Source organism: Thunnus albacares, chromosome 3, assembly GCF_914725855.1.
Source record: "Thunnus albacares chromosome 3, fThuAlb1.1, whole genome shotgun sequence".
Taxonomy (NCBI): domain Eukaryota; kingdom Metazoa; phylum Chordata; class Actinopteri; order Scombriformes; family Scombridae; genus Thunnus; species Thunnus albacares.
In genome coordinates this window covers 35,687,260-35,712,232 of record NC_058108.1, presented here as the reverse complement: position 1 = coordinate 35,712,232, position 24,973 = coordinate 35,687,260, and the positions used below count along the sequence as shown (strand labels likewise).

The 24,973-nt window shown below is 40.0% G+C and overlaps 3 protein-coding genes across 3 annotated transcripts; 1 reads left to right on the top strand and 2 right to left on the bottom strand.

Moving 5' to 3' along the window:
- Positions 1–211: 211 nt before the first annotated feature.
- Positions 212–2,661, bottom strand: LOC122974237 (E3 ubiquitin-protein ligase TRIM39-like; the record flags this gene model as incomplete). The annotated part of the gene is made up of 1 exon (XM_044342239.1): positions 212–2,661. A coding segment is annotated over one exon (1,587 nt), but the record flags the coding sequence as incomplete, so codon positions are not given.
- Positions 2,662–4,869: 2,208 nt separating this feature from the next.
- Positions 4,870–6,711, bottom strand: LOC122974226 (zinc finger protein RFP-like). The gene has a single exon (XM_044342214.1). The coding sequence runs from the start codon at positions 6,709–6,711 to the stop codon at positions 5,071–5,073; it is 1,641 nt and encodes a 546-aa protein (XP_044198149.1). The 3' UTR covers positions 4,870–5,070.
- A 2,357-nt stretch (positions 6,712–9,068) lies between these two features.
- LOC122974234 (SERTA domain-containing protein 2-like) lies at positions 9,069–23,329 on the top strand. Its single transcript, XM_044342226.1, has 2 exons — positions 9,069–9,483; positions 20,230–23,329. The coding sequence occupies exon 2, from the start codon at positions 20,234–20,236 to the stop codon at positions 21,242–21,244; it is 1,011 nt and encodes a 336-aa protein (XP_044198161.1). The 5' UTR covers positions 9,069–9,483; positions 20,230–20,233; the 3' UTR covers positions 21,245–23,329.
- Positions 23,330–24,973: the final 1,644 nt, after the last annotated feature.

Genomic DNA, 24,973 nt, shown 5'->3' with positions numbered 1-24,973 from the left:
TTCAAATACAAATACTGTGTTCTCTGCACATCCCTACTTTCTACTCCACTACATTTATTTAACAGCTTTAGTTACTTTTCAAATGAAGATTTGACACAATGGATAATATAACAAGCTTTTAAAATACAACACATTGGTAAAGATGAAACCAGTGGATTATCGTGCATATGATAATAAACTTCTCGAATCTTGAATCTTGAAGATGCTTAAACATCAAAGTATGACTGTAAGAATGATGTCAGGCTCCAACAAACGGTTGGAAAGCAGAAAACTGGCAAAGCAAAGAATGACAAGAATCCTCAAGAGACAACACACATCATACGTAGTGTGAAAGAAAAGATAGACAATTTATTTACAGAAGTTTTGATTATTCATTGTATGATTACTGGACTATAAAGATAAGCAGTTTAGAATTCCACAGAACTGAAATATCATTTTAATAAGAGTCATTAAGAAGTAGGAGTATGCATGCACATCCAAACTGAAGCGGGCAGGTGTTGGGCTGTTGGAAACAGCTCGCACACCGCAGGGCACTTACAATTTATTGCACCAAGGTGACGTTTCGAGCACACCTGCTATGATGCCATCTTAAATATATACAGTACATACCGCTGCCATGCGGCAGCAATTAAGACTTGAATCTGCACCTGCGCCATATTGCAGGAAAAAGGGCCCCATGTAGACACATTTCCCTGAAATTCAGTCTGACATATTTGGTATCTTTGCAAACTTTGGGATGTTCACTAGATTTTAAAGCTCTGTGTGAACAGAGTTTTTCCTCACATGTGTTTGTCATGATAAATCCATCACCGGTGAAGAGGTTAATGAATCAATAGTGGAGTGACACTGAAGCAGTAAAAAGACAAGTTTAAGGTAATTATAATTACCTTAAACTTGTAAATTATAAATCATAAAAGAATGACTGCATAAATCATATCCTGATGAAAACAAGTTTATGCTGCACATTACTGCTGAATATGTACTTTTGTTACCATGAATTACAGTGAATCTTTTCATTTATAATTGATCAGTTTATCAGTTTGGTCTCTAATCCATCAGCATCCTGGTATTGACTCAGGCAGTTTGATTGACAGGACAGATGATCAGAGGGGCGCAGTTTTTACCACCATCATTGGTACACGGACTGAAGTATGGGTAGAGTTTCTCATTGAAGGAGCAGCCAGTAAAGGAGTAGATAAGAGCTGCAGCATCTACGTCATAAAAGGAGACCAGACCCTCCTCATAATCCACAAACACCCCCACCTTCTGAGGCTGAGACTTCAGAGAGAGACGGACTGAGGAGTCATCATGAGCTATGTAATCATATCTCAACCATATAGTCCAGTAACCATCCTCAGGGCTCAGTGTGATTAGTCCCTTCCTGCTGATCGACTCTCTGGCCACTCCTAAAGTCCATTTAGTCTTCTCTTTAACCTGAACCTCAAAGTAAAATCTGCCTGAAGAGAAACTCTGCTTTCCTAAAACACAGGGATTTATAGAAAATCTCTCTGGGTTGTCTGGGAGATTCTTCTTTACCAGATCACCATGATTTACTTGTTTCTCATCATCAGACAGGATGAGTTTAGGATGTGCTGTATCAGGATCAAGAGTCACATCCACTGCATACTGCTGGACCCTCTTCAGCTCAGCCTCAAACAGCTTCTTCGTCTCTTTACTGAGCGTCTCCTCCAGCTGAGTCACAGCTCTCACCACAGTCCCCTCATATGATGGTGGACGGACACTGACCTCTGTCCAGTCTTTGGTGGGTGGAGCAGCTTTCAGGGATGGGAAGTTTTGGAGGAGGTGGAGGTGGTCTTCAGAGCGTGAGAGCTGCTTCACCTCAGAGCTTCTCTTCATCAGCTCAGAGATTTCCTGTTCCAGCTCTTTGATGAAGTCTTCAGCCTGTTTCTCTGTCGTTCTTTGCTTCTCTTCAATCGTCTCAATGAGCTCATTCAGGCTTCTCTCAACAGACTCCTTCAGAGTGATGAAGACCTGAACACCTTCTGCTTTCTCTCTGTCTGCATCTTCCTTACTGAGGTCAACTGAGTGTTTGATCTCTTGAATCTTCAGTCGTCTCTTCTGGATCATCTGCTGAATTTCAGCCTCTGTCTTCCCCAGCTCTGCCTTCTTTCCTTCATATTCTTCTTTCAGAGGAACAACATCATGTGTCTTGTGGTCTAAAACAGAGCAGAGCATGCAGACAGATGTCTGGTCGGTCTTACAGAACAGCTCCAGAGGTTTATTGTGCTTCATACACATCCTGTCTTCCAGGTTCTCCACAGGGTCCATCAGCTGATGTCTTTTCAGACGTGAAGCTGTCAGATGAGGCTCCAGGTGAGTCTCACAGTAGGAGATCAGACACACCAGACAGGACTTCAGGGCCTTCAGTTTGGTTCCAGTACAGATGTCACAGGGAACTTCTCCTGGTTTGGCAGCTTGTTGCTCTGAGCTGCTGCTGCTGGCTTTCTGTTGAGCTTCCTGTCTGAACTGAGCAACAAGCTCAGTGAGCAATGTGTTAACCTTCAGGTCAGGTCTTATGTTGAAAACCTCTTTACACACGGGACACAGGGAAGGGACATTAACATTCCAGTGCTCAGTGATACAGTTTTTGCAGAAGTTGTGTCCACATGATGTGGTGACTGGATCAGTGAACACATCCAGACAGATGCAGCACAGAAACTGATCTTCAGATCGCAGACAGCTGACAGCAGACATATCTACATATGTAGTGTGAAAGGAAAGGAAGACATTTTTCTGTGTAAAAGCAACTTGAGTTATAATGTAACCAATATTCACAAGTGTCAATATGAAATTAAAAGTGGAACTTCCTGTCTGCTGTGTTAAAGCTGGTTGTTGAAACATTAAATATGATCAGTTGTACTCACCAGTGTTTGGCAGAGACTCTGCTGTGTTGCTGAGTAAAACTTGATCAACTCAGTGTAATTGTTTTTAGAAAGAAGTGGAGAGACTTGACTGCAGCTCTGCTTTCTTGCTGACACATTTTTAGTTTCATTTCTGTAGAGTGTCGTTGCAGTTCTCTTATCTTTCCAGTCAGGGGCGGAGCTAGACTCTCAGCACAGAGGGGATGGAGCATTCTTAAAGGGTCCTTCTGATAAAGTCATTTTAAAATTCACAACTGTAAAATAGCCAATATATCCTATCCTATCCATAAACACAAGTTGTCACTTATTGAACAAGCAAGCCTATGTCTAAGAAACATACAGTGAAGCCACTTTGAGACAAGCAAAAAAAAAAAAAAGAAAACAGGCCTCCAGTCACATACAAATGTTTCAGCACCAAGGCGCTCTACATTCATTGATTGACAAACAGTTCATCACCACCACCGATAGACAGTGACAGGCCAGGTGCACTGTCTCAGTACCGTGTCCTAACCATGGAGTTAAACAACACATTAATCTGACATTCTGACTGATTTCTTCATAACCAAAATTTAAGTTATTAAAGACTAATTATGGATGTTTCACTCATAAATTGTTGTCCCAGCTCTATCCTCCATAGAGCAAAATAATCTGAACAGGTTAACGAACTTTGTACATATCACGGTCCCTTTTAAAACTTCATCCTCCTCTCCTTCATGGTGGCAAACAAATAGCTCTTAGTTCTTTATCTGGCAAGTTTCATTCCCCATAAACATAAATAAAGTATATCTCATATTTTGGCTAAGGTTTTCAGCAAAGTTAGAGTCAACTTTGAATCACTGCCTCTGCGGTCTTCACTTCCCACGGAGTCAACAAGCAGAAATATGAACAGCGCCAATCTGCCATTGCAATCCACATTGTGGTCGGTGGTGGGATTATACCCATAGTGATAAGAATTACCATAGAGAATGAATAGAACAAGTTAAGAGAGTTAAGCTCTACTATTCCTGCTTTGCTGCCTCGTTGGGTCGTGTGCTATGTCCACAATGGGGCCCCTACTGAGCATGGGCCCTGGCGCCCCCCCCCCCCCCCCCCCCGCCCTTGCGGTTGTTCTGTTTATGTTTCCAGTTCTGCTCCTCCTCTTACTGCATCTCTGTTTGTGAGATTTTGTTTCCTCCTTCTGATTTACAGCAATGTTGTGAAATACCATGGGGTGAAGGTGATACTGTACTTAACAGGTGGGACGGGTGAGATGTGAAAAGGTGTTGCTTAGCTTAATTATGTCTGTTTTAAGTTTGAGGTTTTTCACAAGGTGATCCAAAAAAAGAAACACACCCTGTTTTAGATTTAAAGTGAAAGTTTTGGGCAGCCAGTTTTTACTGCTGAGCTTTTCATGTAACTATTAACCTATTTTTGTCTATTATTTGATCTGTGTTCAACAAATGTAGTCTGGTCGAAGTTACTGTTAAATCAACAGTTATGGAGCACCCTGGCAGTGCACGCCACATACGTAACCACAACATCGCTGGTTTGATTCCAGCCAAGGGCCTGTTTTGCATGTCGTACCCATCTCTCTTCCCTTGTTTCTAGTCTATCACTTCACTATCCTCTATCCAATAAAGGGCCAAAAAAGAATCTTAAGAAAGAAAATCAACAGTTCTTTCAAAAACACATTTTTAACTTCTACAAACCTTTTCCAGTTTCCTTCACCAAACACAAAACAAGGTGTAAGACAGTTAACAACTCCTTCATGCAGATACAATATCTATATTTTGCTTTAATTAATTAATTCTTCATGAGATGTTTAAACATATCAAAGTATGACTGCAAGAATGATGCCAGGCTCCAACAACAGGTTGGAAGGCGGAAAACTGGCAAAGTAAAGAATTACAAGAATCCTCAAGAGACAACATCCATTGTACATAGTGTGAAAGAAAAGAAAGGCAATTTATTTACAGAAGTTTTGTTTATTCATGTATGATTACTGGAACATAGACATAAGCAATTTTGAATTACACAAAACTGAAATTTCATTTTGATAAGAGTCATTATGAAATAAAAATCATGAAAATTTATTTTTGAGTAAAACTGAAGTTTTGTGTTAAAACCTGTTGAAACAACTTCATGTAATTCTTGTATTTTCTTCTTTCCTATAGTTGTCGCTGAATGAGATGAGGAAGTTGAGAGATGTTTAAGAAGTTTGACTGACAGGACAGATGATCAGAGGGGCGGAGTTTTTACCACCATTATTTGAACACGGACCAAAATATGGGTAGAGTTTCTCAGTGAAGGAGCAGCCAGTAAAGGAGTAGATAAGAGCTGCAGCATCTACATCATAAAAGGAGACCAGACCCTTTTCATAATCCACAAACACCCCCACCTTCTGAGGCTGAGACTTCAGAGAGAGACGGACATCAGGCCCAGCAAGACCTTTGTACTCATTTCCATTTCTCAACCATATAGTCCAGTAACCATCCTCAGGGCTCAGTGTGATTTTTCTCTTCCTGTTGATCGACTCTCTGACCACTCCTAAATCCCATTTAGTCTTCCCTTTAACCTGAACCTCAAAGTAAAATCTGCTTGAAGAGAAACTCTGTTTTCCTAAAACACAACAGCATTTAGAAAATCTCTCTGGGTTGTCTGGGAGATTCTTCTTCACATTACGGTGATTTACTTGTTTCTCATCATCAGACAAGATGAGTTTAGGATGTGCTGTATCAGGATCAAGAGTCACATCCACTGCATACTGCTGGACCCTCTTCAGCTCGACCTCAAACAGCTTCTTCATCTCTTTACTGAGCGTCTCCTCCAGCTGAGTCACAGTTCTCACCACAGTCCCCTCATATGATGGTGGATGGACGCTGACCGCTGTCCAGTCTTTGGTGGATGGAGCAGCTTTCAGGGACGGGAAGTTTTGGAGGAGGTGGAGGTGGTCTTCAGAGCGTGAGAGCTGCTTCACCTCAGAGCTTCTCTTCATCAGCTCAGAGATTTCCTGTTCCAGCTCTTTGATGAAGTCTTCAGCCTGTTTCTCTGTCGTTCTTTGCTTCTCTTCAATCATCTCAATGAGCTCATTCAGGCTTCTCTCAACAGACTCCTTCAGAGCGGTGAATACCTGAACACCTTCTGCTTTCTCTCTGTCTGCATCTTCCTTACTGAAGTCAACTGAGTGTTTGATCTCTTGAATCTTCAGTCGTCTCTTCTGGATCATCTGCTGAATTTCAGCCTCTGTCTTCCCCAGCTCTGCCTTCTTTCCTTCATATTCTTCTTTCAGAGGAACAAACTCATGTGTCTTGTGGTCAGAATAGGTGCAGTGCACGCAAACACATGTCTGGTCGGTCTTACAGAACAGCTCCAGAGGTTTATCGTGCTTCATACACATCCTGTCTTCCAGGTTCTCCACAGGGTCCATCAGCTGATGTCTTTTCAGGCCTGAAACTGTCAGATGAGGCTCCAGGTGAGTCTCACAGTAGGAGATCAGACACACCAGACAGGACTTCAGGGCCTTCAGTTTGGTTCCAGTACAGACGTCACAGGGAACTTCTGGTTTGGCAACTTGTTGCTCTGAGCTGCTGCTGCTGGCTTTCTGTTGAGCTTCCTGTCTGAACTGAGAAACCATCTCAGAGATGAAAGTATTCACCTTCAACTTAGGTCTTGTGCTGAAAACCTCTTTACATATCGGACACAGGTACTTGTCATTACTGTTCCAGTGTTCATTGATGCAGTTTTTGCAGAAGTTGTGTCCACATGATGTGGTGACTGGATCAGTGAACACATACAGACAGATGGAGCACAGAAACTGATCTTCAGATCGCAGACAGCTGGCAGCAGACATATCTACACACTGAGAAGAAAGAAAAGGAAGACAGTTTTTATTCTATCTGTTTAAAAAGAGAGATGTATGGTTACTGTTCAATTATAGTGTGTGATATTATGTAGAATAATTTAGAATCAAACATGGCGCGTTTCAATAGGGATAGAGATACTTTCATCAAATCAAGTTGTGAGCAACCTTAACTATTTAAGCTGAGCTGGTAAGCATAAAAGATTTTCTCCAGTGTTGCACAGCCAGGTTAAAGGTCGGGTTCACCTTTAATGTTGTACGTGAGCTGGTTTACACAAACACAGTAAGAGACTGTCATCTGCAGCTCTTTATCTAACAGCTCATTGTGGCTGTTTCTGCTTTTACTATTCTTCCATACAATCTTTATATGTCCATATCTTGTTGTGTAGACCAACTGTTATTGAAGAATAGCACTGCTAACAAAGCTGTTCTAACTTTGCAACAAACACATTTTATTTCCTCCAGCTGCTTCAAAATAAAAGCCTCCTTCTGGTTCACTGGTGAAAAGCTTTTAATGTGAAACAGCTACAGGAAATAGAATGCAGTGTGTCTGTAGGAAGTGATCAGTAAATAGTAATAAGACCAGGAAGGTTGGAGTGAAGCTGAACTCCAAACCACAGAGATTCAGTTACAAGTTACAAAAGTCCTGAGAACTGACACAGAGAGACTGTTTAAAAAACAATTAAAGTTGTTTCACTGAATCTGTGTAAAAACATCTTTGGTTATATTGTCACTAATTTCACAAGTGTCAGTATGAAATGAAAAGAGTGGAACTTCCTGTCTGCTGTGTTAAAGCTGGTCGTTGAAACATTAAATATGATCAGTTGTACTCACCAGTGTTTGGCAGAGACTCTGCTGTGTTGTTGAGAAAGACTTGATGAACTCAGTTTAATTTTTATTTGGACAGAAGTGGAGAGACTCGACTGCAGCTCTGCTGTCACTGACAAACTTATAGTTTCATTTCTGCAGAGTGACGTTGGAGCTCTCTTATCTTTCCAGTTCTGTTCCTCCTCTTACTGTAACTCTGATTGGGAGATATTTTATGTTTCTGATTTACAAGATTATTGTGAAATATCATGGAGCAAAGATGATACTGTACCTGACAGGTGGGAGGAGTAAGACATGTGAAAAGGTGTTGCTTTGCTTAATTATGTGTGTATAAAGAGGTTTTTTTTCATAGGTGATCAATAAATAAATAAATACATAAAAATACACCTTAGATTTAAAGTGAAAGTAAAAGTTTTGGACAGCCAAGTCCTGAACTGTGCAGGCAGCCAGTTTTCACTGCTGAGGTTTTTAAGTAACTTTTAACTTCTTTTTCTCTTTTCCTTGAACTGAGTCCAACAAATGTCGTCTGGTCAAAGTTGCTGTTAAATCAACAGTTATTTCAAAGACACATTTCTAACTTCTACAAACGTTCCCTCACCAAACACAAAACCAGCTGAAAGATGGTTGACAACGACCAAGATTTTTTTTTCGACCTCATGCAGATACAATTTCTATATTTTGCTTTAGTTAATGAATTATTCATAATATTCTTAAACATATCAAAGTATTTCCGCAAGAATGATGCCAGGCTCCAACAACAGGTTGGAGGGCGGAAAATGACAAGAATCCTCAAGAGACAACATCTATTGTATGTAGTGTGAAAAAAAAAAGAAAGACAATTTATTTACAGAAGTTTTGATTATTCATCGTATGATTACTGGAATATAAAGATGAGCAATTTAGAATTTGCACAGAACTGAAATGTCATTTTGATAAGATTAATTCTGTGATAAAAATCATGAAATTTTCTTTCTGAGTAAAGCTGAAGTTTTATGTTAAAACCTTTTAAAAACACAGTAAACGTTTCTTCTGTACTCACCCAGTGTTCGTAAAATAACATTTAAGAGTCAGAATCAGAAAAACTTTATTGATCCCCGTAGTGAAATTGCTTTATTACAATTGCTCAACATACAATTAGGAAATAGGAAGTAAATAAGTAAAAACTCCTATAAAAATAAATAGTAATACTAATAAATACACATTAAGAGGATATAAAAACGTACAAATGCAAATGTACAAAAAGTAATGTGTGAGATAGAATCACAGTATGGACAAAAGTGCAAAAATGGAAACGTGCCAAGTCAATGAACAGTAATTTAACAGTAAATTAATCGTAATGTGCAAAGGTAAAGAACAGGCACTTATGTTTACATGATAAATCTTTGTTACAACGGCCAAATTCCATATCCATTTTAGTAAAATTACAGGTGAGAAATATATATATATATATATCTTCATCCTCCCAACATTAAACTAAATCTATAAATAAAATGTACTTTTTTATTATGGGTACCCGCGGCGCAGTCACTGTCTGCGCATGCGCACAGAAGTTCTTTTAGTTTGAAACCTGTAACCGGAAACGCTGTTAGTGCCATCTTCTCGCTGTCTTTTCGCTCGTGCCTCGGTGACACTTCTCCTCCTCCTGCTGCTGCTGCCCCTCCTCCTCCTCCTCCTCCTCCTTCTCCTCCTCCTCCTCTCCGCTTCGCCATTGTGTGTGAAGCTCGGTGGAGCTGAGGTCGAGGCGGCCGCGGGGACGACGGCGGAGTTCAGACAAACAAACAAACAAACAAACAAACGAAACGAACGAACGGACTAACGGCTCGTTTCTCCTCCATGTTCTTCCTCCTCTTGACCGTCCGCCGCTCCGCTCCGGGCCTCACCGGTCACCGACGACACCCAATGCAGCAGAGGAGACCCTGGATGGGACTACATGTGGTGAGTGACACACCAGCAGCAACAACCGACACCTTTAAATACCCAGAACATAGTTTTTTATTTATCTCACCGAGCACCGGGGCGGTTTTCCGGCTAACTGCCCGCACAGTCTGTTTTTATTGCAACTTAACGGAGAAAAATGAAAGCTGTGTTACTAATAATTACACTAAGTTCACCTCTCAGCACACCTTTATCCACACCGGAGCTGCTTTATAATCTGAAACAGAAAGATTATTATATAGAAACAAAATTAGAAATAATCCTCCGCCCCCCCCCCCCGGTCCTGTGTGCAGGCTTTGGCTGGGTGAGGGTGCCTGGTGGTCGGGCAGGTGGCCGAGAGCAGCCGGTGGCCTGGAGGTCCCGGAGGGTCTTGCAAACCAGCTGCTGCTCTGACAGCTTTGTAACTGGGAACGCTGGTTCACCCGCAGTAGTTTATGCAAATTTTAGTCTTCTTATCTTAAAACTGTGCACGATTATGATAATATCTTTTTAAAGACACAATATAATTGTATTAGTTGATGATAGGTGATCAATAGCGAGTTTATAGTGATTTTTTCGCTGTTTGTCCTCTTTGGTGAAACTGGAAATTACCGTTAAATGTCCCCATGTGAGCTTGTGGTTTGTGTGTGATACTCAGCAACAGAGATACTTTAATGTAATTAGAATATATATATTTTATGTCAGTAACATCAAAAGAAACAATAACATTGCTGTCAGACACCGTTGCATCTTTACAAACATGAATTCTTGAGTAGCTGTAAATATTTTGTGTATGATTAACCATAAATATACCAAAGCATAACAGAAAAGGGTGAAATGATGTTTAAAGAAGACATAAAGTTATGAGAGTCAAAACAACTGCAATATTTATTATTTCAACAAACATATCATCTTATTGTAATTTGTACTTTAGATGTTTTTATGTTCTGTTTTCAACAAGCTGTCATATGTCTCACATTTTGTTGAATATTTCCTGTATTCATTGCTGGTAGTTTCCAGGAAAGATTAAAATAATTTGTTACTAATGATGGAAAAAAATAGAGGCAATATTCAGTTAGTACACTTCTGATTAATTCTAATCAATCCATGATCTAAACTAGAAAGTCTTTTAATCAGCTGAAAATGAAAAAATAAGCAAGTTGTATTTTAACATACAGTTAAGACTGAAGTTTCTAATGATTAAATAATAACAATTATTTTCATTATCAACAAATCTGTTGATTCTTATCTGGATTGACTGATTAGTTCCAGAAAATGTCAGAAAATGGTGAAAAATGTCGATGACTGATTCCCAGAATGATGCAACATAAAATCTCTTGTTTTGTCCAACAAGACAAAGATATTTAAAAAGTTTACCGTCACAGACGACTTAAGAAACCAGAAAATATTCACGTTTAAGAAGCTGGAACCAGAAAATGACTCAAATAACTCAATAATAATCGGTTGAGCTCTATAAACTAAACTCAAATAACTTTTGTCTGTATTTGTCTTGAATTAGCGCTAAAATACGTCGTCCTTTCCACAAAACCTCTATGAAAATTCTTAGAAAATTACAGACCTGTAAAATAAAGTTGAACCCAACTAATATATTCATCATTTTTCATTCAGTTAATAGTTTTTGTTGTCTGTTAACAGCCAAAAAATAATGTTAAAACCACTTAATCATCATCATCTTTCTCTTCAGCTGACTTTGATTGACACTTCAACTCCTTTCACTTCTCGTGTTTTCACCTTTTTTTTAAACGACAACAAAACAAACTTCACTTCAGACACTTGGACTGACGTTGTTTATGTTTGAACTGCCGCTAACTTCTTTCAGCTGATGATTACAGCTCAGTTTATCACGACGCTTCAGCTCCTTTCACTTTCACTCCACTCGGTGCGTACGCTTCATTCATTCACTGCTAAACTGAGACTTCGACTTCTCTCAGTATTTGTGTTCAAGCTGCCACACGAACGTTTTCTTGTCTTTTTTTAAAATTAGTTTTACTGAAATATTTCAAAGCAGCTTCACAAAAGCGTATTTTTTACTTTTTATAACTTTCAAACCAACTTTTCCTTCACATCTCCCGTCCCACACAGTCACAGTTTAACATAAAAACAAAAGTAAACAACAATAATAATAATAAATAACAAGTAAATCAATACATAGCGGTTTACAAATGGCAGTGAAGTTAAAGCAGAGAAGAGAGAAAAAAGATCAATAAAATGATGATAAAATAACAAATAAATAAATAAATAAATTCTCTGAATATCAGTTAAAAAAACAAACCCAAACTTCAAAAACCTTCCAGTTTGAGAAGCTGGAAATGTTTACTTGTTTACCTCCATAAATAATTAACTGATCAATTTTCCAATAATAAATTCAGTTTACAGGCGCATTAAAGACATCTGAGCGTGTAAATCTTTATCACAAACACTATAAATAAGGCGAGTTTATTTGTTTCACTGATTTCAAACACAAGAGAAATTGAAAGCGTTTTATATGATGAATTAAAAACATTTAAATGGAAATGAGAAAGTTAAAAACAGAGACCTAAATACAAGATAACAGACTAGGAATCCAGTTACAGTTCAGTAATAAAGGAAATAAAAACAAGCTTCCTAAAGAGCTTCATGTTCAAGATTGTTGAAGTAATTCAAAGAAAGAAGAAGTTTAAAAAGTGTAAAAAGCTGCTGTCAGACATGCAGAGAGGTGTGTTTTCCATGAAGGCTGCGTGTTAAATCAAGTGTCCTGAGTTTGTGTTTACTCTGGCTGCGCTGCCGGTGACACAGATTGGCAGCTGAGGGGTCAAAGGTCAGCGTGCAGTATGTTTCTTGGTGTCGGGCCGAGGTTTAAAGAGAAGAATGTGGTGGAGCGGCGGCGGCAGCAGCAGGCGGAGTCACAGAGAGTCTGAGCAGACTGACAGACTCTGCTCGCAGTACAATCAGCACTCTGTGTGTATTATTATGTAAGGCCTCGACATTGGACTCACACACACACACACACACACACACACACACACACACACACACACTCTGAGGGTCAACACCGCGACGAAGACACAGTCGAAGATGAAGTGCAGCTGTGTTACTTCTTTCTTACGTTCATTTTGTCCCAAGCGACTCACAATAAGCACATTCAGACCAGAAGAGCTGGAAAAATGGGAGTGTTTTCCTTTTTTAAGGAGTCATATCATGTTTTTTCTGCTTTTTCTGCTTTTTCTGCTTTTCTGTTATTTATATACTGTGATGATGTCGGATATCTGCGGTAAACAGACGGAGAAGAAGCTGTGAATGAGGTCAGCTAAATAAACTAACTGCAGCTGACAATTATCAATTAATCTGCTGATTAGTATCTTGATTCATTGTTTTGTCTATAAAATGTCAGAAAAAAAGCACAACTTCATCACAAAACCTGAGTAAACATTCTGAAAAGTGTCCGATTTAATTAAACTAAGAAGAAGCTATTGCTAACGGCTAAGCTAAAGCAGCTAGCAGATCTGATTAGCATGTAAAGTGAGAAAGTTGCTAAAAGAAGAAGAGAGTTTTAGCAGAACTAGTGTTAGTTTAAATGTGCAGCTGCTTTAATGAAGAAAATAGCAAAATGAACGAGGTTGAAACGCTACCAGTAACTGGAAATGAGACGATGCGTTCACTGTTTACTTGTTTCTGCAGGTTGTATTATGATTGTCTTCATTTGTATAATTAGTTTAAATTTAAATGCTTACGTTATCTTTTGTTACTGGACGTGTAACCGACTTTGTGCTGTATCACACTTCATTTTTCTATTAAGATATTTATTTAGTTGAGGAAACAGGACTGAAAAAGGATTTGACTTCATGATGTTGAGGAAAGATTTTATCATTTTGATTGTTTTGAATGTTCTGGCTCAGATTAGTGAAATGTTTGTCCAACGTTTAACTATTTAGTTTCTACAACTTTCACTCTGAAGTAAAAATCAGCCTTTAACTTTGGCCAAATCACCCAGCCCAATCTGGAATATTAAAGATTAATAGATTCATTTTCAGACGGCAGTGTTTGTTTATCTTTTTGGAATAATTTTGTCTTTTTTTCCTGTTTTGGTTCATTTTTGTAGGTGTCAGTTGAACTTAAATGATTTCGTTATCTTCTCTAACAATAACAGCTTTGTCGCAGCCTACTGCTTTTTGTAAACCTCAGATAAGGAAACATTTAATTTCCCAACGAGTACGAACAGAAGACAGTAAATGAAAGCCGGAAAGTTCGGTGACACAAACAAAACAAGACTGACAGACTTGATGACTCGCGCTGTCTGGAAAATGAAGGAAGCAGACGGCTGCTGTCAAAAATTTCAGTTTAAAAGGAGACTGAAATGATGCAAATGTTTTTTGTTTGCGTTTTCATTTTAAAGCTGCGGGTACTGTACATGATGAGTCACACACACACACAGCGGGGGGAATATCCTGCAGTGAGTTGAGGAAGCAGCAGTAAACACACACACACACACACACACACACAGTGATTCCTTTTCTGTGAGTAAAGTCCACCTTCACTTCCTGAAGTTTCCCTTTAAACACTCAGATCAACAGTTATCAGCAGCAGCAGCAGCAATGAGGAACAAACTCACACACACACATAAAAACACAAAACCTTCCACACAAAGTTAGAGAAAGTTCAGATTTTTGTGCAATCAGAAATGAGAAACTGGAAAGTCAGATTTTTATAGATTACGGGTTGACTCACTGCTGTAAATTTAAACAGAAGCAGGTCAGTCAGCGGCGACGTGTTGCTGCACGTCAGGCGGAGCAGCGCGTGGGCGGTTTGGTAGATAAACATCATCTTTTTAAGAAACCACAGCAGCTCGTTTCTGCAAATATCTCCGTCCACATTAAAAACTCCTACCGGGCATGTGCAGGAGGAAGTCAGACAGGAAAAAAAAACAGCGAAGAAGAAACAGCTGCAGCTTCCTGACGTTCGAGCAGGGAAAGACGGTAAAACAAGCTGTCGTCGCGCTTCTTTGTCGCGCTTCCGATGAAACGCCGCAACCGCTGCCACCGTCTGATCTGACGACGATACGCTCCGTTTTTTGGCGGGAGAAAAATGACTGTTTAGTTTGGTCGCAGGGCCAAAACGGAGAAAGAAAAAGATGCAAATTTAGCCGGTTTAGTGTGGACGTGGTCTGAAACATCAAATCTGGTCCACAGGTTACAATAAATGAACACTAAAGTCTGTGACTGACTGATGAAGTTACGTCATTGGCCGGCCGAACGCTCTCTAGCTAGCGTTTCGTACGTGGTGCCGCCATATTCTGGGTTTTTACTGGGTCTTGTTTGAAAACTCTCCAGAGTGGAAACATTTGAAGATTGTCGGTCTCTTGCTGTCACGTTGTTCAAGCAAAATTAAGCTTTTTTTTCCAAATTGTTTTCCCGCCGTCTGGTGTTTAAGACACAAACCGTACTTCTTCCTCATCATCATCATCGGAGCTCATTTTCGGGTCGTGAACATTCATTCTCAGCCAACAAAAAGCCGATTAGACGTCTTTGAGACGTCATTATTTTAGCCTTTAGGATTCTTATTCGATAAATGACGTCATTGAACATGTCACAGCTAACGTAGCGGCTAGCATCTACGCTACTTTTTGACTAAAAATAACCTTTTTGTGTATATTGTAATAACTTGATTTTCATGATTTAGACAGTTGACACATGATGCAAAACAAAGATTAGAATGACTGGAATGAATTTTATAGAAGAAGCTTTAAATCCTCACATTTATCTTTAAAATGGTCCAATTATTGTTTTCAGTTATCAAAATAGTTGAGGATTAATTTCCTGTAATTGGACTAATGGTTGCAGCTCTGATAGTATCGCTGTTTATGTTGGAAAAAAATCAGGCCCTGCAGCTCTGCAGCAGCAGGCGCAGTGCAGGATCAGCTCCTGCACACTCTGCACTGCAGGACTGTTTCTAAAAAAAAAAAAAAAAAAAAAAGAAGAAGAAGAGGAAGAAAGGAAAGAAGGAAGGCGGTCGGTCCTGCTGGCCGTCCTCAGGATGACTAAACACTGAATCCTGCTGAGCAAGAGAAAATTCCTGTGAAGGAACAGCTGCTGCTCATTGAAACAACTGCACACAGTGTGACAGTGACACGCTGACCTCTTTATGTTAACACCCAACAACAGCAGCAGCGGGGACGCCGTCACGTCACTCACACGTCACACCGTTTGAGTCCAAGTGTCCAAACTGTGTGTCTTTTTAGATGTGAGCTCACACCTGCAAAGATTATCTTCTTTTCTTTTGATCCCAAACACAGTATTTGTGTCATTTCGGCTCAAACTTACAAACAAGTCAGAGCTTGAAAACCGAAGTCACATGACTCTGGACTCGCTGGTCGTCCTGCCAGCAGAGAAGAGTTGAATCTCAAACATGTCACAGGTTAGTTGTCAGAAGACTTGAAGGTGTATCAGAGGTTTTATTTGATGCCTCCAGAGTTTAAATGGCCAACATATAAGATTTGTAAAGAGCTGCAGTTTTCACAAAATACCTCGCCTTCATATCGCAAATCTAATTGTTAAGCTATTAAATCCAAAACGCACCCAAACGTTTTCCAGAAACAGAGTGAAGAGAGAGAATATTGGACTCAGGTGGACAGAAACACGACTCCACATGAATGATAATGTTGCTGCTGGATGTGGAAATAAGCAAACTTAAAAGCTGATGATCTGTCAGCTGATCAGTTATTGCGGGTTTGTAAACGAGGGAACGGCAGGTAGCTGAGGTCTGTGGTCATGTGTGCTGAGGCTTCACTCTGTTCTGTGAGAGCAGGCAGAGCTGCTGTAACACAACACCAGCTCTGATCGTTTACTCAATGGAAAGGTATGCGAGTCCACACACACACACACACACACACACACACACACACACACACACCTGCCTCCTCTTAGCCTCACAAAACTCTCAGATCTTCTTTTCCACAAATGCAGCTTTTTCTGAAACTATTTTTGGATTTTTACTTCATCTTCAGACAGGAGGGAGGAGGAGGAGGAGGAGGAGGAGGAGGAGGAGGAGGAGGGTGAAATATTTGAACGTCAGCCAGCTGATCCAACTTTAAAGGGGACATATTCTGCTTTTTAGTGTTTTCTGTCATTTATATATTGTTCTGTCAGATGTCGCATTCTGCACATTTCCAGCTCTACTGGAATATCTTTGCATGATTTGCAGTTAAAAACTCCTTATTTATCTTCTACTGGTCCTTTATGCAGCCCCTTCAGTGCAGCCTCTGTCTGTAAACAGGCCGTTTTAGCCCCGCCTCCTGATGAGCCCACTCTGTTCTGATTGGTCAGCTTTCAGGAAGCTACGTAAACAAACTATAGTAGCAGGATTTCATTTCTCTTTCTCATCTTTACTCCAAATGTCAACTTCCACAAATGATATGGGAGGATTTCCCCCCCCACCCTACCCCCCCATCTGTCTGACTAGTTTCTCAGTCTGTCACCATGTCTGTCACCCTTCACCTCTTCACCTCGTCCTCTCCGGGTGTCGGAGCAGATGGCCCCTCTGAGGGGCCCCGCATGGCTCAGAGTATCGAGGAGGACAGAGAGCTGATAAATAATCATGTATAAGAAGTGTGTGTGTGTGTGTGTGTGTGTGTGTGTGTGTGTGTGTGTGTTTGTAATTCAGCCACTATCAGCGCTTTCACCCAATGAATCGAGAGGTCACAGGTTCAAATCCCAACAATCCCCTTCCCCCAAACACAGCAGCTGTCTGTGTCACGCCTACGCTCACCATCAACCAAAGTAGTAACAATAATAACACTGCCGCTGCAACTAACAGCTGTTTTTAATGTCAAATTATCTGCTGATCTTTTTTTTTTTTATTAATCACTTGGTCAATAAAACATCAGGAAAACGGTGCCGATCACAACAACAACCTTATTCTGTCAAGCCAACAGGTCAAACTAGAGCTGCTAAGATTTAGTCAATTAATTGGCAACTTTTTTTGATAATTGATTAATTGTTTTGAGTCCATTTTGAAGAAAAATTGTCCAAAATTCTTTGAAATGTGTTTCTGGTTTCTTTAGTCTCTCTGACAGTAAACTGAAATCTTTGTGTTGTGGTCAAAACACGACGTTTGAGGACGTCATCTCGGAAACAATGACTACGTTTACATGCTCAAAATATTCCGTTTGTTTTTCTTATTCTCAGAGTTTCCATAATATCAAAGTAATTAAATTGTTCTAAACATAGTAAAAGTTAACATGGGTTAGACAAGTCAAGAGTTTACACATTTAGAGAGAGGAGCTGTTTAACTTCTCCTAAAAATGTACAGCTTCAGAGTTGGTGAGCTGAGCAGGAGGAAGGTTCATCCAGGTCTGTTCATGTCTCCTTGACATCCTTATGCCTTCAGGTCAAAGGTCAGACAGACTGTTTGGCCAAAAGGATTCGTAATGTTTTTGAACGTATTAAACTTTTCTTCTCTTCCTGGTTCACACATTACAAACACAAAATCCAGTTCATATGCAGAGACAGGAAGGATTTTAGAGAAATATTTCATTAATTGAATGTAAGAGCAGCCACACAAGAGTCTTATATTGTTGATGGGGAACCAGATTATTGTGAGAGCGCAGCAATGTTGATTTTTGGTTTCTACACATGCATGTAGGTGAATTTACTGCCGTGTGTGTTCTGTCATTAAATCAGCTGGAGGAAGTCATCATCACGCTGTATGTTATACCACATTCTGTATTTACTGTCGTCAGAGAAGAAAACGTGTTTAACAGAAGGCAACTATTGTAATAATTGAATAACTGTTTAAGTCCATTTTTAAGCAAATACACCAAAAACTTTGATCCTAAAATGTGATAATTTTTTGCTTTTCTTTGTCACACATGACAGTAAACTGTGACTCTTTATCTTCTCTCTATTGTTTTTCTGTCTTTTATCTTTACTCTTATCTAACTTGATCTTAATTTTATCTTATTTTTATTTCATTTGAACTTTTTTTAACTGACATTTTATAGAGTAAACTATTAACGGAGAGTTTTAGGAGAATAATTATTAGTTGCAGCTCTAATTAAAATCACTGTAGTTAACTTTCTTCTCACAAAATAAAAGAGAAATATCGTGTTATGGATCTTTACAGAAATGCACAGTGAAGGAATGTGTGTGTGTGTGTGTGTGTGTGTGTGTGTGTGTGTGTTTGGTCTTCTGGGCGGAAGTCACCTGTTTCCTGTGTTTTGTTGTTCAAGAAGTCAGAAGGTTTTGGACTCCCACCCAGTCAGCCGACTGCCGCTCACATGTGAGCAGGTCAGCTGACTGTCAACACACACACACACACACACACACACACACACACACACACACACACACACACACACACACACACGTTTCTCATCACAGTTTATGAGGAAGCCACTCGGCTTCCAGTAAACCAGACGTGGACTCGTCCAGCTTTACATGTTATCAGTCATGTAACGTGTAACTTTTACTTTCATTTACTTTCCAGTATTTCTCAGCATCTCGGGTGTTTTTTTTCGGTTCTTCCACCTTCACACTCTGAAGAGTTTCCCCTGCAGATTAGGGGGTTTCAAACCTGTGACTTTGTTGTCACAAGACTGTGAGTCTGTGATCTTTTACGTGACTCCAAACATTCTCTGTCATCTTTCGTTTTCTGTCTGCAGAGTTTCGTTCTGACTGACACTTCACATCTTTCAGTTCTGCGGTTTGACATTTAGCTTCCTGAGGTTTTGTTTCTGGCAGGTGTTGGTCCTGTTGGTCACATTCATATTATTGTTCACCAAAATGGAAGATAAAGGAGATAAGTTTTGAAGTGTTTTTCACAGTTTACAATAATCCTCAGAGTGTTTCCTGTAATAGAAAGCAAAGAGCACAATATGAAACATGTAACTGCAGATTGTGTGCAATAATCAGTTTAGATGAAAGGTGGTTGTGAACGGATCGTTCAGACATTCATGTTCCTCAGAGGATGAATCCTACTGGTTTTGATGATCCTCTGACTTTTCCTCTGGCGCCACCATGACACGATGACATTTCAGCTCTTTATTGAAATATCTCAACAACTATTGGATGAATCGTTGCAAACTTTGGTTCACACGTTCATGTTCCCCTGAAGATGTAAAACTTTGATCCTTTATTTTAGCGTCATCATGTTTTGTCCATTAAATACCTGCAAAACTAATGAGATTCCCATCAGCCTCAGCTGTTTAGTGCTCTTAGCAAATGTTAGCATGCTAACAAGCTTAACCAACCCAGTTAACATTATACCCGCTAAACAGACAAATAATTGTAACTCAAGGTCAACTCACAAGCTTTTTACAGAGCTTTCAACCACATCTTAATGGATTACTGTATAGTTTATAGTGATTTTTTTCTTTAAGCCACTTTTTCTGAGGTCAAGAATGAACTTTGAAGCTCAGTTTTAATATTCAGTATTAATACTATTAATCACCAACTGTTTTGATAATTGGTTTTGATCATTTTTTCCAAGACAAAAATGTCCGAATTTGTGAATATTTTCTGGTTTCTTTAGTCTTCTATGACAGTTAACTGAATATCTTTGAGTTGTGGACAAAACAAGATATTTGGGGACGTCATCTTGGGTTTTGGGAAACACTTCTCAACATTTTTCACCCATTTCTGATATTTTATGGACCAAACAACTAATCGATTAATCAAGATAATAATCGACAGATCAATCAAATCTGACTGTTTATCTGTTTCTCTCAGTAAAAACTGTCTGACGTCTTTACGTGTTTCTGTCTCTCTTCCACAGATTTATGTTGGGTAACGGGGTGAAGCGGAAACTGGACGAGGATGAGGACAGTTTGGAGGAAGACAGACGTCCTCTGGGCGTCGGCGGCGTGTCGCAGGCGTCCTACACTCTGCAGCGTCAGACCGTCCTCAACATGTCCCTCATGAAGCTGTACGGACCGCGGATGGGCGCCGACCTCAACCTGCAGCGCCGAGTCCTCATCAACAACATCATTCGCCGCATCCACGATGATTTCAGGCAGGAAGGAGGTGTCGGCGCGCTCTTCTTCTCTGCCGCGCCGCCTGCCGCCGCCGCCGCCCTCGAGGACGTCGGCTACCGGCAACCTCCGCCGCCTTCGTCCTCCTTCAGCATCCTCTCGTCCTCGCTGTCGGCGCTGGACTCCTGCCTGACTCCCGCCTCGCTGCTGGAGGAGGACCTTCCGATGTTCTTCACCCTGCCGCCCTCCTCCTCCGCCGCCCATCACCACCACCTGCACCACTCCCCGAGGCCGCCACCGCCGCCCTCGGCGTCACTCAAAGACAGCTTCTCCACGGCCCTGGAGGAGATCGAGGAGCTGTGTCCTTCCTCTTCGTCTTTATCGTCGTCATCCTTGGGCCTGCAGTCATCACCTCCGGCTCGGGTTCTGTTCGACGTCGTCATGAAGGAGGAGGGGCGGGGCTTTCAGGACGTGGAGGGCAGGTTGGAGAAACCTCCTCCACCTCCTCCTCCTCCTCTTCCTCTTCCTCTTCCTCCCAGCACCACAGACACCTCGCCGTCCTCAACGGGCGCCTTCCTGACTGACTTCGCCCTGGACGACGTCCTTTTCACAGACATTGACACATCCATGTACGACCTCGGCCCCTGTCCGCCGCCGCTGGGAGCGCCACCGACCAAGATGGCCCCCGTCGTGATGGCGGACGACCTTGTGCGGTCGATGTCCGGGTACGGCGCGGCGGGGGCCGGCACTCAGAACCAGCCTTTTAAAATGGACCTGGCTGAGCTGGACCACATCATGGAGGTGCTGGTGGGCAGCTGAGGACACATTTTTATTACTTTCTGTTCATTTTGTACAGTTTTAAAGTTACTTCACACTGACCTTAACTCTGGAGGATTTAAGCTGCTGCGTGTAGAGTTTTAACATCGACAGGAGGTCGTTCTTCTTCTGAAGGTTTGACGTTGAGAATTAGGAGATGGCAGGTGGTTGAAGGAGTGAACTTCAACCTGTTTATACCAATATTTTTCTTTTACGTTTTAAAAAAAAAAAGGATAAAGGCCCGGTCACACCAGAAAGTCTCTTTCCTGGAGCAGTTTATACTCCAACAGAATAAGTTAAATACAAGTAGATGATGCAACAAAGCTGATCAGCTACGATGGCGTCCTCCATTTTGGACTCTTTGGTTCACACTGTGAAGACGGCAGAAATTAGCGTTTTGCAGATTTACTCGCCCTTGTGAGCAAATCCGCTAATTATTGCGATTTCATTGAAATGAACTGAATTAACCACAAACTTCTGCTGGTTTTAAATGCTGGTGTGACTGGACCTTTAACGTGTGTGAGGTAGAGGCGACCAATTATCTATTTATAGTAATTATAACTATAAAGCAAAGATATATTGATGTGTCAAAATGATACGCACAGCAGCTTCAATGACTGAGTCAAAGGACGGGGTTCACAATTTCTCAGGCAGTCAGCAGCCCAAAGGAAGGAACTTTTAATATCCAGTATGAACAAGAGGAATGATTACGGCGAGGAAAACCTCCCTCATTGTTCATTTGTACACCTGACTGCTGTTTTTTAAGACACACCTGAAAAAATTGTGAACCGTCCTTTTTAAGGATTTGGAAGCACATCATCACAGTTTGCTACATTATGAAGATCCAGCATGTGAATAACGTTCTTACAACAGTGGAACAACAACCAACAGAAGCACAGTCTTTGTCTTCCAGGGAAACTCCAGGTTGAATCAGGCCAGTGTGAAGTACCGTCCAGTTTTCTATTGCTGTCCGAGAATTGTAAGAAAACAAAAATCCAGAGACTTTTCTACTGTCTGCATGTTTTTCTAAATGAGAAAAAAAAAATCTCAAACACATTTATGAAAACAAAACAATTCAGTGCCTTTTTAAACCTCTTTTATCACAAGGTCACATTTTGCTGTTGCTCATCATCACCCAGTGATATGAACGCTAAAGGAAGAGTCAGTCCAGAATGATTTTACATACAGTTTGCTAATTACATGACATTCATTATTTACAGAACCTGATATGCAATATGGATTTCATTTTGTCAACAAAGAATGTGAAACCACACCGACTACGCCACTGTAGCTGGTACCATTTTGTCGCTGTTGCTGGGTAGTTTTAGCTGCACAAGAGAAACAATCTGATTGGTTAAATTAAACCTCAATGGGGGTGGAGCCAATGAACAAAACAATTCATGCTCATTTATGGCATTCATCATGTTGTAAGATTAGCATCTATCTGCACATCACCTGTGGCGGGTTTTAACTTCAAAGGGCTAACAAGCTACAAAGAACTTGTAGAAAACTGACCAGTTTTACCTCTAACGTTCCCGGCAGAAGGTGCTCAAAGTGCAATAAGCGCAAAATAATTTATTTTGACATAAACTGTATGTTTGTAGCTACTAGCCACACCAGCCGCTCTCAGGACATTTCTGTGTTTTCAAACTTCCAAACACATTTTTAGAGGTTCAGTTAGTAAGTTTTAGCTTGTGACTTTAGCAAAGCTAACCAGATCATGAATAATAGGTGCTAGCTAGCCTCTATGCTAGCTTGTATTTTGGTTGAAAATGACAGAGAAGATGTTCCAAAACTGCAAAAATATCAGGATAAGAAATATTCAGAAGAATGAACACAGTTCATGGAACTCCAGTAACCCACAGAAATGTTTCATGAGTTCACCGCTGCAGGCTGGAGAGTTGAGATTTTAGGATTAGACAGCTGAAGCTCTTTTTGCTAGCAGGTATTAATTAGCATAGATAATTTAATAACAGGTTCCTTTTTTAGTTAGAATCATTAAAACTATACTTAAACATTTTGGGAAAAATGTTTATTTACTTTCACGTCTGTGTGTGAAGTACATAGCTAGATGTGATTAGCCTAGCTTAGCATAGACTACACTGGAAGCAGGGGGAAACAGCTAGCATGGCTTTGTCCGAAGCTCAAAAATACACCTACCATCAATACTAAAGCCAAGCTCATTAACTAGTTTCATCTGTACACAAACAGAAATGTAAAAAAACAACAATTTGCAGATTTGGGAGGTGTTATGTGCTGGAAACGTTTTCTTTAAGCTTCATCGTATCATTTTTAGAAGAGCTTCAGTCTAATTGTGGTTTGTAGAGCTGCAGCTAACGATTATTTTCATTATCGATTAATCTGTCGATTATTTTCTTGATTAATCGATTAGTTGTTTGGTCCATAAAATGTCAGAAAATGGTGACAAATGTCAATCAGTGTTTCCCAAAACCCAAGACGACGTCCTCAAATGTCTTGTTTTGTCCACAACACAAAGATATTCAGTTTACTGTCATCAAGGACTAAAGAAACCAGATAATATTCACATTTAAGAAGCTGGAATCAAAGAACTTTGGCATTCCTCTTAAAAAACGACTCAAAACAATTAATCAATTATCAAAATAGTCGCAGAATTACTGTTGCAGCTCTAGCAGTTTGTTTGCTTCACCCACTCAGGTTTAACTCAACCAAACAGTTTATTTCTTCCTGAAGTCATTATCTGTAAAGCTTAACATCATATTAGGGGGGAAAAATATCTTTTTAGGGACAAATTGCAAGATTTTTAACTGTACACACATACATAGTCAATGATGCGAAGGCTCAGTTGTAAGAAGCAAAAGTAAGATTGCAATAATGGAGGTACGTTGTTTTGCAGACAACACAGACAACACACAAACTATGAATTATTTATTAACTGTCATCTCTCTTTTATATTTATTGCAACTCTGGACACTAATATTTTGTTGTACAGGACATAAAATGTATTCTTTTTAAGGGTAAACCCACCAAAACTGACGTCTAGATTGAATGTTAATAACTTTGAAAAATTCATCAAACAACAACAGAGTAAAATGTTGATTTTTTTTTTAAGACGTAATTTTTGGTGGAAATCCCTTCAATTAAATGTATTGTCATTTAATAAATGATTGGATTTTTTTAAATATTATGTAATATATATTTTAGAATTTCAGTAATGCCCTCAATTCAACCTATGCCGCAGTGTTTGTGTGACAAGTTATATGAATGATGAGCCAGTTTTTTAAAAACATCTGATCTGAATTTTAATCCAGGATCAAAGTGATGTTGCTGATTTTGAGTCATTTTTTTTTTATTCAGACAAGATTGATCAGACAAACATCAATATCAGATTCACATACAAACTGATCCAAGACTGAAACCAGATATGTCTCCATCTGCTGGACAGACGACGTCATAGCAGGTTGTCAGATCAGAAATATAAAAAGGGTGAAAATACAATAAAAACATTAAATACTGTAATATGTACATATAAAATACAGAGATTTCTGTATGAAGCTCTCCATGTTTCTAAATCTGTCTGCTTTTCATGTTTTAAAATCATCAAAAACACAAGACTAAGAATGTTTTTTTTTTGGTTTTTAGATTTAATTCACCAGTCTGACATGTTTTGAAAAACTGGCTCCAGGCTGTTTATCCAGAAGTGAAAGTTGTTTTTGTTGGGGTTTTTTTTTGGGGGGGGGGGGGGGGGGGGTA